Source organism: Lemur catta, chromosome 15 (assembly GCF_020740605.2).
Source record: "Lemur catta isolate mLemCat1 chromosome 15, mLemCat1.pri, whole genome shotgun sequence".
In the NCBI taxonomy this organism is placed as follows: Eukaryota; Metazoa; Chordata; class Mammalia; order Primates; family Lemuridae; genus Lemur; species Lemur catta.
Window position 1 is genome coordinate 9785039 of NC_059142.1, and position 14157 is coordinate 9799195.

General features: G+C 48.1%; 1 protein-coding gene across 1 annotated transcript in view; it reads left to right on the forward strand.

Annotated features, from left to right (window-relative positions):
• Nucleotides 1-395: 395 nt before the first annotated feature.
• ACADVL (acyl-CoA dehydrogenase very long chain) overlaps nt 396-14157 on the forward strand; it is a 64975-nt gene continuing 51213 nt past the window's right edge. Inside the window, exon 1 of the mRNA XM_045570053.1 lies at nt 396-710. Coding sequence (XP_045426009.1) covers nt 609-710 — 102 coding nt within the window. The 5' untranslated portion in view covers nt 396-608. The remainder of the gene's footprint in view (nt 711-14157) is intronic.

The following is a 14157-nucleotide window of genomic DNA, read 5'->3' on the forward strand; positions in this document are numbered from 1 at the left end:
TTTTTGTTTTTTTTTTTTTTTTGAGACAGAGTGTCGCTTTGTTGCCTGGCTAGAGTGAGTGCCGTGGCGTCAGCCTAGCTCACAGCAACCTCAAACTCCTGGGCTTAAGCGATCCTACTGCCTCAGCCTCCCGAGTAGCTGGGACTACAGGCATGTGCCACTATGCCCGGCTAATTTTTTCTATATATATTTTAGTTGGCCAGCTAATTTGTTTCTATTTTTAGTAGAGACAGGGTCTCGCTCTTGCTGAGCCTGGTCTCGAACTCCTGACCTCGAGCGATCCACCCGCCTTGGCCTCCCAGAGTGCTAGGATTACAGGTGTGAGCCACCGCGAGAGAGTTTTTGCATGTGACGTTGGAGGAACTGATTCGTTGGCATAGTAGCAGCACTCTTCACGGAGGAAGATGCAGGTGTCTCCTGTTTCAGCCGTGAGTAGGTTTAAGGCCTTCCGGTTTTGGAGGGCCACTTGGGCCAAGAAGGTCAGCTGTCTCTGTAATGAGGCCAAAGAGGTGGAAGTGGTTTTGAAGGCAAGCTGTAGGAGACGGGCAAAATCCTGAGTGGAAAGGACACTATGACCCAGGGCGCCCCCAGCGAGGCCAGAGGCTGCAATGGAGGAGGTTAAGGTTAATCTCACCATGACCGGTAAGAAGACGGCGCACCTTGGCCGGGACCAGGGGAGGAGCCACCTGAATCCAGACTCACCGTACAGGGTAAGTTGAGGAACCACCATGACCAGGGGACCTGGTGTAGATGTGTTGATGTAGCGTGTCAATGTTGACCTGGTGGCAGGGGTAGGGTGGTGAAGCATCCTGCGGTAGGGACTGTTTGACGTGGGAGATGTGATGCCAGGAACTAGTGGAGCTGTCTAGGAGCTTAACAGTCGTGGGTGTTGTTAGAATGACTGCATGGGGTCCTGACCATCGTGGCTCTAAGGGCTTTGGATGAAGAGTTTTTAGAAGTACTGAGTCAGCGGGCTATATACCCATGTGAGAGATGTCAGAGTTCGTCTCCGGTGGCTGAGGCAGATATCTGTCTGTGTGGGCCCGGAGGAGCTGCCTGAGAGGCAGAGACAGATATGGGAGATAGGAGGCCAGAGGTGGGGGTTGAGCTGGAAGGTGGTGGGCTTTTATTACCTGAGAGGCAGAGACAATGGCATAGGCTGCCCGATGTTTGTTGTGCTTACCTGTGACTGAGCTGCCATTCACCAAGAAAGTGAAGTCTGCTGTAGGAAGTGGCTTGTTTAACAGATCGGGTTTAGGGGTAGTGGAGGCTTTAACCATCTCTGAGCAGAAGTGTGAGGACAGAGTTAGACAGGGAGTACGGAGCAGAGCGGCAGGATTTAGAGTTGGGGATTGAGATAGAGTAATGGTGGGATTTTTTATAAATAAGAGATGGAATTCCTGTAGTCTAGACAGAGTGAGGAGGGCTAAAGAGCGGTATGTTAGAAGGTCCTGTAAACGGTGGGTGGAGAAGACATGCAAGTCCTGTCCCAGGGAGAGTTTCAGGGCCTCCCTGGTGAGAGTAGCGGCCGCAGCTAAGGGACGGAGACGGGACGGCCAGGCACAGACTGTCGTATCTAGCTGTTTGGATAACTAGGCCATTGGGGTGGAAATGGGAGTAGGTCCTAGAGGTTGGGTGAGGACGCCGAGGGCCAGGCCCTGGCATTCATCTGTGTAGAGCTAAAACGGTTTTTCAGGATGAGGGAGGTTTAAAGGGGGTGTTTGTAAGAGAGTGTCACGAAGTTTTAGGAACGCAGCAGACAGCCTGAGGGTTTAACAGAGGGCCAGCGGAGGCATCATGTGCTGCCTCATAGAGGGGTTTGGCAAGGAGAGAAAAGCTGGGGATCTAGTGTCAGAAGAAACCAGTGAAGCCTAGGGAGGGGAGAATTTGTTTAGCAGTAGTGGGAGGCTGGAGACCGTGGAGGGCTTGTTGGCAATTAACAGTTAGATGATGAGAGGAGGGAGTGAGAGAGAGTCTGAGAAAGGTAACAGTGTGTTCAGATAATTGAACTTTAGCTGGCGACACCTGGTAACCCTTTGAGGCAAGAAAGTTGAGGAGGGAGGCAGTCTGTGTATAACTATCAGGGTATGAGGGGCTACAGAGTAGTAAGTCATTCACATACTGGAAGACAGAGCTTGGTTGTAAGGGACATTGGAGAAGATCTTGGGCAAGAGCCTGACCAAAAAGGTGGGGGCTGTCCTTGAACCCTTGGGGCAGGACAGTGCAGGTGAGCTGTTGAGATGTGTTTGTGTCAGGGTTCTCCCACGTAAAGGCAAAGAGATTGTAGCACGCTGGGTCCAAAAGGAATGGTAAGGAAGGCATCCTTAAGATCTAGGACAGAAAAGTGGGTAGTGGAGGGTGCAACCCAGTTTGGTTAGCAAGTTTCTTCCCAGTAGTGGAGTGGGACAGGAGGGCATGATAAGGAAGGAATGGGTGATGGGATGGTCATCTATAAGACAGGTGACCGGACCAGTGGTAAGGGACTGGCGACGTTAGCCGTCAAAACCCGTGACCGACACCTGGGAAGGATAAGTGGGACCTGGAAAGGAAGGCAGGACAGAGTAGGTAGACCCTGTGTCAACCAAAAAGGACACTGACTTACCCGTTACCTTGATTGTTACCCTGAGCTCGGAGAGGGTGATTGGGGTTACCAACTCAGGGCTTCTTCAATCTTCGGCAGCCAAACCCAAGACCATCAATGGCAAGTCTGGGGGTGGAAGGACTGACCCTCTGGACTTTCGTCCCAAGGGGCAGTCAATCTTCCAGTGTCCCTCTTGACTGCAGGCCGGACAAGGTCCTGGGGGTGGACGTGGCTGCGGCTGCGGGAACCACTTGGCCCAGTGTCCTTCCTTACCGCCCTTGAGGCAGGTGCCCAGTGGAGTACGGCTGGTTGCCTTGGACGAGGTTGATAGCTGCGTGGGCCTCGCTGGCCTCAGGGCTGCAACCAAGGCTTGGGCTTGCAGATGTGCGTTTTGGCGAACACGGGCCTCCCTTTGGGCCTTTGCCTGCTTATCTCGGGAATTAAAGACTTTAAATGCCATATTCACCAGGTCCTGGACAGGGGTCCGAGGGCCTTCCTCTAGCTTTTTGAGTTTCTTTCTGATATCAGAGGATGATTGGGTAATAAAATGGGTTGTAAGGACAATAGTTCCTGCAGGGGAAGCTGGATCTAAGCACGTATATTGGACCAGAGTATCTGTGAGGCGGCTCAAGAAAGCTGCTGGGTTTTCATCAGGCCTTTGAGTAATTTCTCTCAGTTTTTCAAAGTTAACACAGTGAGCAGCGGCCTGGAGGCCGGCAAGAACACACTGCAACATGCGGTCTCGCTGCTCCCTACCCTCTTGGCCGGCCGGGGGGTCGGGTTGGTACTCCCAGGCCGGCTCTCAGCGAGGGACAGCCTCAGTCCCCACTGGCACAGAGCGGTCCGTGAGATGGAGCTGATCAGCTTGTGCCTGGGCTGCCGTCCAGACACGTTCTTTTTCATCTACTGTCAGGGTAGAAGAGAGGATGACGAAAATATCATGCCAAGGGAGATTATAAGCCTGTGTCAGGAAGCGAAACTCTTTGGTGTAAGTCGTTGGGTTGTTGGAAAAGGACCCCATTCGCTTTTCAATCTGAGAGAGGTCGGAAAGAGAAAAGGGAACATGAACATGTACGACTCCCTCAGCGCCCGCCACCTCTCGCAAGGGACAGAGACTGGCCGGAAGGGTTTGCATGAGAGCGAGTGTGCTGACCGACAGGGGCTGTGGGCCGTGAGTAAGGGGGTGGCGCGGAAGGGTGAGATGGTGGGTGAGAGACTCGGGAGTCGGAGAAGGAAGAGGGAGGCTCCAAAGGAGGCCCTGGCGGGGCGTTGGAGGAGAGGAAGTGGAGACAGAAGGCACAGGTCCCCTGCCGCGCGCTGGATGTCAAGTTGAACAGAGAGAAGGGTGGGAGCGAAGTAAAAAGAAAGTCTGAACGTGAGGGATTTCCAACCATTTGCCGTTTCTGTGACAGAAATTGTCTAAATCTTGGAGGATTTTAAAGTTGAAGGTCCTGTTCTCAGGCCGACGGGAGTCATTGTCCAATTTGTACATCGGCCAGGCCGTGTTGTAGTAAAAGACTAGTGGCTTTGGCCGATGTCTAAACCCAGACCCTTCAGACTGGCCAGGAGACACCCCAGGGGAGTCTCATGAGGAGTTTTAGAAGTTTGGCTTCCCATGGTGCCGGACTCAAACAGAAGGAGAAAATGGGATCCCGGATCCCAACACCCAAGGAAGCGATAGTGAATCCCGGGCCGGCGAGAGTGAACGGAGGGACGTCTCCACTCAGACCCCAATGCCACGGTGCGGTAAGGCGAGAGAGGAGTCAGGCGTCCCTCGATTCCTCAGTCCCTCCACGGTGCCGAGGACCTCTGACGCTGCGCAGCGACTTTCCGGGGCACGGCCCAAGAAAGACAGAGGTCTCCAGGACAGAGTCTCAGTCAGGCGAACACAGGGAGGACTCACCGTTGATGAGGAACTGAAAAAGGACCCTCTGGCCGTCGGCTGCACCCCCGATTCAAGCGTAGGGGCCGACGCGGCCACGGGCCAGACTGGCCTGGAGCGACCAAGACACCCCTCCCGGGTTTCGGCACCAAATGTAAGGTTTTTGGATGGTCGGCACCAGAGAAAGAAAGACGATCAGAGTTGAAAGGGTTAAGTAAAGAGGTTTTATTGGAGTGTTCTAGGGTGACTGTAACGGGTCCCAGGGGAGAGACCCTGGCGAGGTTCCCGGGCCCTGGGAGAAAGCGGAGAGATTCAAGGACTCGAGAAGTCACCGTTGTCTGGGACTGAGGCGAGGGTATTGATATGCGGTGAGGGGCCTAAGTGGAGAGGGGCTTGCTTTTTAAGTGCCTGTTTAAGTGGATTATTAAGTTCTCAGTAAGCAGGATGTCTCGGGCTGCAACAGGTGTCTCCAGGGTGGAGTAGATAGCGTGGGGGCTGGGTGTGCTGCCAGTCGCAGGATGTGGCTGGGCCAGGTGCTTGTGGAGCTGACTCACTGCTTAGGGCAGAGGGGTTTGTAGCAGGGGAGGGGGCTACACAGCCCCCCACCAACCTTACATCTTCATTCCTTGGTGAATTGTATTGCTGTTTTCCACATTTTTCTCTTTGGTATATATCTCATCGATGTTGTGCTAGTTACTTTTTTAGACTCATCATTGAATGGGTTGGATTTAGAGGGAAGGACTGTTTGCATGGTGGCCTTCCTGGCATCACAGCTCAAAGGCTCTCTCCTCGGCTGTGAAAGGGATGGATGCTTTCTCTAAATGAGGCTCTACTCTGGGGTTCTTCGTGTGGCTCCAATTCCTGTACTTCACTGGACAGTCGGTGAACAGGATAATTCCCCAGCCTTGCTTCCTCCAGCTGCTGCTACGTGCTATACCCCGAGGATACACCAGAGCGAGCGTCTCACCCTCAGGAAATGTACTTTTTCTCAGGCTTTCGGAAAGCTGCAGTCCCTTTGCCCTCTTGCCGCATTCCCTACTTCCCTTCCTCCTAATCACACTTTCTGCACGTCAGTGGACATGTGTATTTTCTAGGCTCTCTGAAAATGAAATTTTCCTTGGTTTTTTCACTCTCCTTATTTCTTTTATATGATTTTCAAGCAGAGAGCTTAATGCTCATTTATGCAAACATGCTCATATAGGGAGTCCCTTTTGGAGATTCGAGGGTATTAAAAACGAATTGCCAGCAGCCATGGTCACAGCCTGCTAGAGAAGCGGGTCTGGGAGAGTGGTGCCAATGCGCAGGGAAAGAGAGGGTCCTAACAGCACTTGGGTTCCTTCCAGGAATCTCAAAGATCCGCTCTGCCTCTGTCCTTTACAAGGTTTGCTTTTATGAGTCAATAAATCCTTTCTGCTCCTGTCCCTTCCAAACTGGGAGTTCTGACTAATACAGGAAGTGGCCGTGCTCTCTGGTGATCCTGCCTCCTGTGCTTGGTTTCTCCAGCCAACGCCACAGTCCAGCTGCCCCAGCCTGGCACGTAACACAACATGGCTGGTGTCCCACATTAGGAGCAGAAGATAGGTCACCAACTATGGACTGGCCTCACAGATGCAATGATTTTAGAACTGGTCAACCCTTTTGAACCCTTACTTCCTGCCACCTCATCCAACATGTCAACATCCACTCTCCATTCCATGTTCTCTTCCTCTGCACCATCTTCTCTGGGCTCTGCATTCCGATCGCGCCTGGGACACCACTTCCAGGCCTGGCTGCTGCTCCCAAGGCAACGGCCAAGCTCCCGGAGTGATACAGGGGCTGGTGGTGCTGCGCCCACAGAAAGGCATTTTGAGGATAAAGGGGTTTGTTACATAATGATAAAAGATTCAGTTCACCCAGAAGGTATAATAATGGTAAAATTATATGAATTCAATGAAATAACCTCAACAAATATAAAGGAAAATCTTGACAGAACTCCAAAGAGAAATTGACAAGTCCACCATCAGAGTGGGAGATTTCAACATGACTCTTGCAATTATTGAAAGATCAAACAAACAAAAACATATATATAACAAAGATTTGAAAAACACAATTTAAAAACTTAATTTAATGACATGTATAAAACCCTGCTCCAAATAATTAAAGATTATACATTCTACTCAAGAACACCTGGAACATATACTAAATTGACCAAGTAATAAGCTATAAAGCAAGTCTTGACAAATTTCAAGGAAGATATATCATATAGATCTCTCACTAAAAAGCAATTAGTAAGAAGCCATCAACAGATAAATTTAAACATTCCTGTACAGTTGGAAATTTAAACTCCCCCTTCGAACATCTCACAGATCAAAGAAAACAATGATAGCAAAATATTTAGAATTGAACAATATTGCAAATATTATGCATCAAAACTTGTGGGATGCAGCAAAAGCAGAACACAGGAGAAAATTTATATTCTTCCATGTTTACATTAGAAAAGTATAAAGACTAAATATCCTTCTTAAAAATTAGAAAAAGAACAGAATAACCCAAGAGAAGTAGAAAGGAAAGAAGGAAGCTGAGAACTAAAATTAGTTAGAAAACAAAGGCACAATAGAAGAAAATCAGCAAAAGTTGTTTCTTTAAAATTGACATAATCTGAAAACATTGATCCAGAAAAAAAAATGGGATTAAAAGGGACATATGTCCAAATACAGCAGAGATAAAAAGAAAATAGAATACAGTAAACAACATTGAGCCAATATATTTGACACTGTAAACAAAATGGGCAAATTACTGAAAAAAAATATAACTTTCCAAAGATTACTTAATAAGAAATAGAAATCCAGAATAAGTTGTAGTAGGAACACATTGAAAACAACCTAAATGAGCCATCAAAAGGAAAATTGAAATGGTGGGGTGTACTGTATAGTCAAACAATGGGACAGTTTTCTTGTCTCATACTAAAGTGAAAATATATCTACATATGTTAACATGGATAAATCCAACAACAAAATGCTGAGTGAATAAAAGCAATTTGTAGAATAATTTATAAGTAGATTATCATTTACTTAAAGTTTAGAAACACATGCAAAAATACTATTCATTGGTAATGGGCACATATATAAAAAATTAAAATACAAAAATTTGAGAATCATGCACAGCTACTTCAGGGTGGTGGTTACCTAGTGAGAGAAAAGCGGGGGTAGGATTGGAGAAGGAGCCCCTGGTGGCTTTAAGTGTATGTCTCTTTTTTAAATATATCAGGAACGCATATGACCAAACATAAAGACCTATGAAAGCCAGATGCTGGGCATATGGTTGTTGATTTGTTTAAATCTTTTTCTCTACATTTTCTGTAGGTTTGAAGTATCTCATAATATTAATTTTTAATTAAAATAAAAATAGGAGGCAGGGGAGTGAAAACAGTGAAAAGGGTAACTATTACAAAGAGTTTTGGGGCTGGGCGCAGTGGCTCACACCTGTAATCCCAGCACTTTGGGAAGCCAAGGCAGGAGGATCGCGTAAGGCCAGGAGTTCAAGACCAGCCTGGGCAATATAGTGAGACCCCATCTCTACAAAAAAACAAGAAAAATAAGCCTGGTGTGGTGGCACACCTCTGTAGTCCCAGCTACTCAGGAGGCTGAGGCGAGAGGATTGATTGAGCCCAGGAGTTCAAGGCTGCAGTGAGCTGTGATTGCACCACTGCACTCCAGCCTGGGTGACAAAGCAAGACCTGGCTCCTAAAAAAAAAAAAAAAAAAAAAAGCAAAACAAAATAGTTTTGCTCTAAAAGGAAACAAAGAAATAAGGCAGCTGCCGACATAGTACATGCTGTCAACAGAGTGGGTGTCTAAGATGGGAGTGACAGGAGCCTGTTTGTAAGCTCACGGGAATGATGCAGAAGGGAGAGAAAACTTGTGAATGCAGAGGAGGGTGAAGCCCTGGAATGAGGCAGTGGGTGTGGGTTCTGTGGCCTCTGACAGGAGCAGGGAGAACACAGCCACCTAGCAGGAGGGAAGAAGAGGTGTACAAGGACGGTGCAAGCATGGTGCTTTGATAGACTTGAAGGTGGGAAAGTGACTGAGTCTATTTAGCTGCTGTGACAACAGTAACAAACCTCCGTGGTTTAGCACCACAAAAGTTTGTTTCTCATTCACTTCGCAGTCCAATGCGGATCAGGGTTCCTCCCTGGAGTGACTCAGGGATCCAGGCTCCCCATTCTTGGCTCTGCTGTCCACTAGGGCCTCCTCAGAGGCTTCCTTGGGATCCCTTCCATCTGGCCAGCTGGGGCACAGAGAAGAATAAGGGCACAGCACATTTCAGCCGGGCCCGGGTGCGCAGCACTTCAGGGTGCAGGCCAGAATCCAGTCATGCTGCCGCAACCTAGCTGCAAGGGAGCCCGGGAAATGGTGTGCCCCACGTGCCCTAAGAGACGGATTAGTGACTCTCAGCAGTCTCCACCACAGGGCTTGAAGGGACGTCTTCAGCTGGTTGCTGCCATTTTCTCAGCAAAATAAGAAGCAAAGTCATCAACTGAGAGTGAGAAACGATCAAATCGAGGAGAAAGTACGAAACAATGATTTTAGAGAGATGGAGAGTGGATTGGTTAATAGAGTCTGTAGGAATTTCCGGCAGTGCCAAAGATTCACTTGAAATTAGTCACAATTTTAAAGTCAGACAGGTGGCCACGTAGTGGGTTTTTTTTTTGTTTCCTAGAGCCACGTTCAGCCACTCAGGTGCAGGAAGAGAGAAAGAGGAAGGAAGAATTTAACCAGATGTGGGCTTCTATCTGGCAAGGAAGACAGAGGGAAAGAGGAGGAAGTGGATTAAGGGCACGAAAGGAGTGATGACTGTGCAGCAGTGAGAACACAACGAGGCAGGCAGGACAGCCGAAGGCCATGCAGAGTCCCTGCGTGTCCTCGAGAGACAAGCTCAACAGAACGGCCGTGTCCAGTCAAGGAAACTCTAAGGTAAGTTCAGAGTCACTGGACCTTCAGAACTAGATAAAAATCTGCCATGTTCAGGCAGGAACCTGGGACAAAAAGTCTGGCATGGACACCCCGCTGTCAATCAATCGGAGGCATCCCTGATGGCTCATGGGTTTCATGCTCCAGGAGGCTGGAAAGTTGCCTGCAACAGCTGTGGAAGGTACATAGTTTTTCTCCTTCGGTTTGCAAACCCTGCTGGGTACGGCAAAGTTGGCTGGCAGTGTGTAGAGAAGAGGTGAAGAGAGTCCAGGAACTGCTGAACAGCCCCATGCACAACCAGATACCTGCTGACATCAAAAACAAAACTGAGGAGGTGGTATCATTTGTGAGAATGTTCCAGTGATAGGACGAATTTTTTTGGAGGTTTCCTGCTTGGCACAGGACGAGTTCACTTCCTGGTTATTATTCCTGGTTTGTTTGTTTTGGTTTTCTTTTCCCCCCTTCCATCGCTCATCAGAACGTGCCAATTCTTTTTTTCCAACCAGCCATCTCTCCACTCCATGACAAGACGCTGAGTCCCCCCAACTCCTCTTCTCTCGTGCCTTCCTCCCTGCATGGCAACTCTGAATGGCTCTGTCTAGGCATCTGCAGGTACAAGTTAACTAACGTGGCCCCGACGTGAACTTGATGACATGGAACAGCTGCTGGACTTACTGCTTCTGTCCCACCAGCTCCTCACCAGGCTCATCTGTGGGTCAGTGGAATATCTTTTCCCCCCACCCAAGAACATGTTGCAAGATGACTCACCATGGACAACAAGTACATCTTCAAAGATTGTCCCAAATTGTCAATTTGGAAAAGAAATAGCAAGTGCATCTATATACCTTGTTATTATGTGCTGCATGGAAAAGAACTAAATGCATTTGGCTTTAAGTATGAAATGCTTTTGGTATCTCGGTGTCTACTTTCTTTTTCCATTGGTTTTAGATTACAGAAAGAGAGATATTTATACCTGCTATGATTATTCTGCAGAAATGACAGCATAAACACTATAATTGAAAGATCTGAATATAGAATGAGTTTAAATGTTAAAGGTATGTGTTGTGCTGAAGGTATTGTATTTGGTGGGAAGGGCCCTAGGGAACCGACGGATAGAAATACATCATGGAATGGCCAGATTTGGCAAAGCACTTAGGGCCATTAAGATAATTCTGAGGGATGTTTTCCATGCAGGTAATGCATTCAGTAGCTGTTTCAAAGGGTTTGTTTTTTTTTTTTATGGTAAAACAAGTGACTTTAGGTGGGGAGGGAAGAAGTCCTTGGGTTCTTATTTCCTAGAAAAGGAATCATAGCTCCTTTGTACCAGTTAGTATGAAATGTAGCATTTGAACCAGAATTTTGAGAACTATCATTCCAGGCCTTCAGAATTGAATTATTATCATCTGGCCAGGTGTGGTGGCTCATGCCTGTAATTCTAGCACTTTGGGAGGCAGAGGCAGGAGGATCACTTGAGGCCAGGAGTTCAAGACCAGCCTGAGCAACAGAGCAAGACCCCATCTCTACAAAAAATAGAAAAATTAGCTAGGCATGGTGGTACGTGTCTGTAGTCCCAGCTACACAGGAGGCTGAGGCAGGAGGAACACTTGAGCCCAGGAGTTTGAGGCTGTAGTAAGCTGTGATGACACCACTGCACTCTAGCCAGGGCAACAGAATGAAACCCTGTCACAAAAAAAAAAAAAAAAATTATCATCATTAAGTGTTAAAAAAAAAGTGATGAGATCAATGGATTGGATAGTAACTGTCCCCCCGCCATGTGCTGCATCTTTTCTCGGATTTGAAACTAGTCCCTGGTGAGCTCCTAGATTGCTATGTGTGCTTGGATATAGGAGATACAGACTGTTTGGTTTGCCCTCCCCCATGTCCAACCCCCCAGTCACCACCTCCACATTTCTGTGAACTCTCCCCCTACTTTCCATGTCACTGATGTGACATGACCCTTGGCTCCAGGTTATTAGGCCAGTGCTAGTCAGCTGACCCAGAAAGAGCCAATCAGTGTGGTCCCCAGTAGTTTGAGGGGGAAAGACAGAGAGAGAGACAGACAGACAGACAGGGGAGAGGATCTTTAAACTGTAAAACTCGGGAGTGTTGTAAAGATTTGAACTGAAGAGCAGAGAAGCCCATCTGCAATAAGAGAAAAGAATGAGGCAGATGCTCTGAAAGAAGCAGAGCTCATACGCAAAGAGAACTTCCTGGGTCCCCTACACAGCACCAGTCCCCATTCTGACACAAGGCCCAGCTGCACCCCCCCCCAGAGACCCCGTGAGATACCCCACTATCCTTCTGACAACGTGCCTTCTCTACATAAGCTGGTTCCCATTGATTTTGTCACTTACAACCAAAACAGCCCCTGCTAATTCTCGGGATCCCTTTCTGGACCCTATTTCACATCACTGACTCCTCAGCCCATCCCTATGCCTGCGCCAAGTGGGTTTTAATTATGTAGATTCATAATATATTTTAATATCTGGTGGGACAAGTCCCCTCCTTATTGTTCTTTTCAAATTTTCCTACCGGCTATTCTGACATGTTTACGATTCAAGATAACTTTACACTCATTTTCTCAAATCCCAAAAAGACATCGCACAAGAATTTTGATTTGGATAACCCTGAACTTACAGATTACTCTGGGTAAAACTGATGTCATAGCAATACTGAGCCACCCTAGTCAAGAATAAGTTGGCGATATGCAAGGATGTCTATGAGCTTCACTAGCACTTCACGGCTGTTTTCACACTCATCTTGCACATCTCTTAAGTTCATTCTTAGGCATTTTATGTTTTGGTTGCTGTTCTGCATCCTCATCATTCTTGCTGGATTTTGGGCATGGAGCCTTGTAGGAGACATCTCTGGTGCCCCTCGTCACATCTCCTTGACCCACTGATTTCAGCCACATCCCCGAGTGGACAGCTCCAGGAGAGCTCACACAGCTCCTGTGCTGACAATGTCCCCCCTCAAGCACGAGCCATGCGTTCTGCCCCAGAGCTTTCCCCAGCACGAACCTGGCATGCCCCACCAAGGCAAGTGCAGCCCAGAACTGCTGGGGAGTTCACGGCCATGCGGAGGGAGCCGGTGGGTAAATTCTCCGTACCCCTCCTTTAGGTCAACCATCCGTATGCATGGGAGATGCTGCTGAGCCCCCGTCACCCAAAGTGTGCAGCAACCTAGATAACGCACCCTGTCGGTCTCTCCTCCTTCCCCACCTCGCTCCCTCCTCTCCTCACTCCTGCGTTCTGCGATCGGCTCCCAAGAAACTACCTCCCTCAAGTCCTTCTCTCAGGCTCTGCTTTTGGGAAACACTCAAACTAAGATAGACCTTCTATGGGATTCTGACTGATATTGAGACAATGGAGTTTCATAAGAGAATCACCTGAACCAATTGGTTTCCTGACCCCGACTGCCAAAAAGCATCACACCCACCTCTACAGAGCTGTTGAGCGGAGCTGGTACAGTCTGACCTGGAGTCGGGAGCCCCTGCCCTGTGCGGCCTCAGGTAGGGGAGAGTGAGCCACTGCAGGATAGTCCTCCACGCAGACGGTACGAGGACAGACAGGAATAGCTAAATTAGCCCTCTAGAGAATCAGGGGTGGGGGAATCAAAAACCCCTGATGGCTGTGGTTTTCTTTCCTCTGACCTCCTTCCCAGCACACATACTCACGTGCACACATAAGTGCACACACATGCACATGCAGGTCTTCCTATAACCCAAATATTCCTGCATTCTTCAGCCTCAGGGGTCTTGCCCCTCTCTTTAATACCTCTGAGAGACCTGTAACTCCATAGGACCGCAGCCCTCTGACCTGCCTCACCCCAAATCCCAGCCACGGCCCCTCCCTTTATACCTCAAGCACAGTTAACTTGAGGCAATAAAGAGGGAGATTGGACAGTGTCTGGAGAGGGGCCAGGGGAACAAGTGAGGGTTTTTTGATGGAAAAATCTTTGAAATGGAAAGAATTCATTGAGGGGGAGTGGGTGAGTACACAGGGGAAAAGCAACAACCATTGGTGTCGGCTAAGAAAATATACAGCCATTGTGGGATTTTTGGGGAGTGCTGCATAGATGGGATCATTTTGCAGCTTGCAGTTTTTACTTAATTTCTTACAGATCATAAACATGGACCAGGCACAGTGACTCACGTCTGTAATGCCAGCAATCTGGGAGGCGAGGCAGCAGGATCGCTTGAGGCCAAGAGTTCGAGACCAGCTGGGGCAACATAGTGAGACAGGGAACTGCCAGGCGCTGCCTTAGGCAGTGCTACGGGCATTGCTACAGGCATTGCTTAATTATGCAAACATTGTTTAACTGAGTCAGGAAGTCTCAAAGCAAAGTTTCAAACTACCTCCATCGAAATAAGATGGAGACAGGACACGTTGGAAAGGGTTAGAAACAAGATGGTGGAGAAATTGACAGCTTCATTATACACTTCACTGCCATAAAAGTTTCTAAGAAAACCTCCCACTCCCATCATGTATCTGATGCCATAACACTTCCTGTTTGACCATGTTTAGTCACCCTAATTCTGGGAAAACACCACCTCTTTCCAAGAAATAATATGAATATTCCTCCCCTTGTTTAACTTATAATTAAGCTATTGCATAAATAGAGGGGCAACAGGGACTGTGGGGCTTGTTCTCTTCTGCAGGGAGAACTAACATTTACCCTGTCTGTGGAGTAGACTTTCTATGCTTTTTGAATAAATCTCGCTCTCACTTTATACTATCAGCTCCC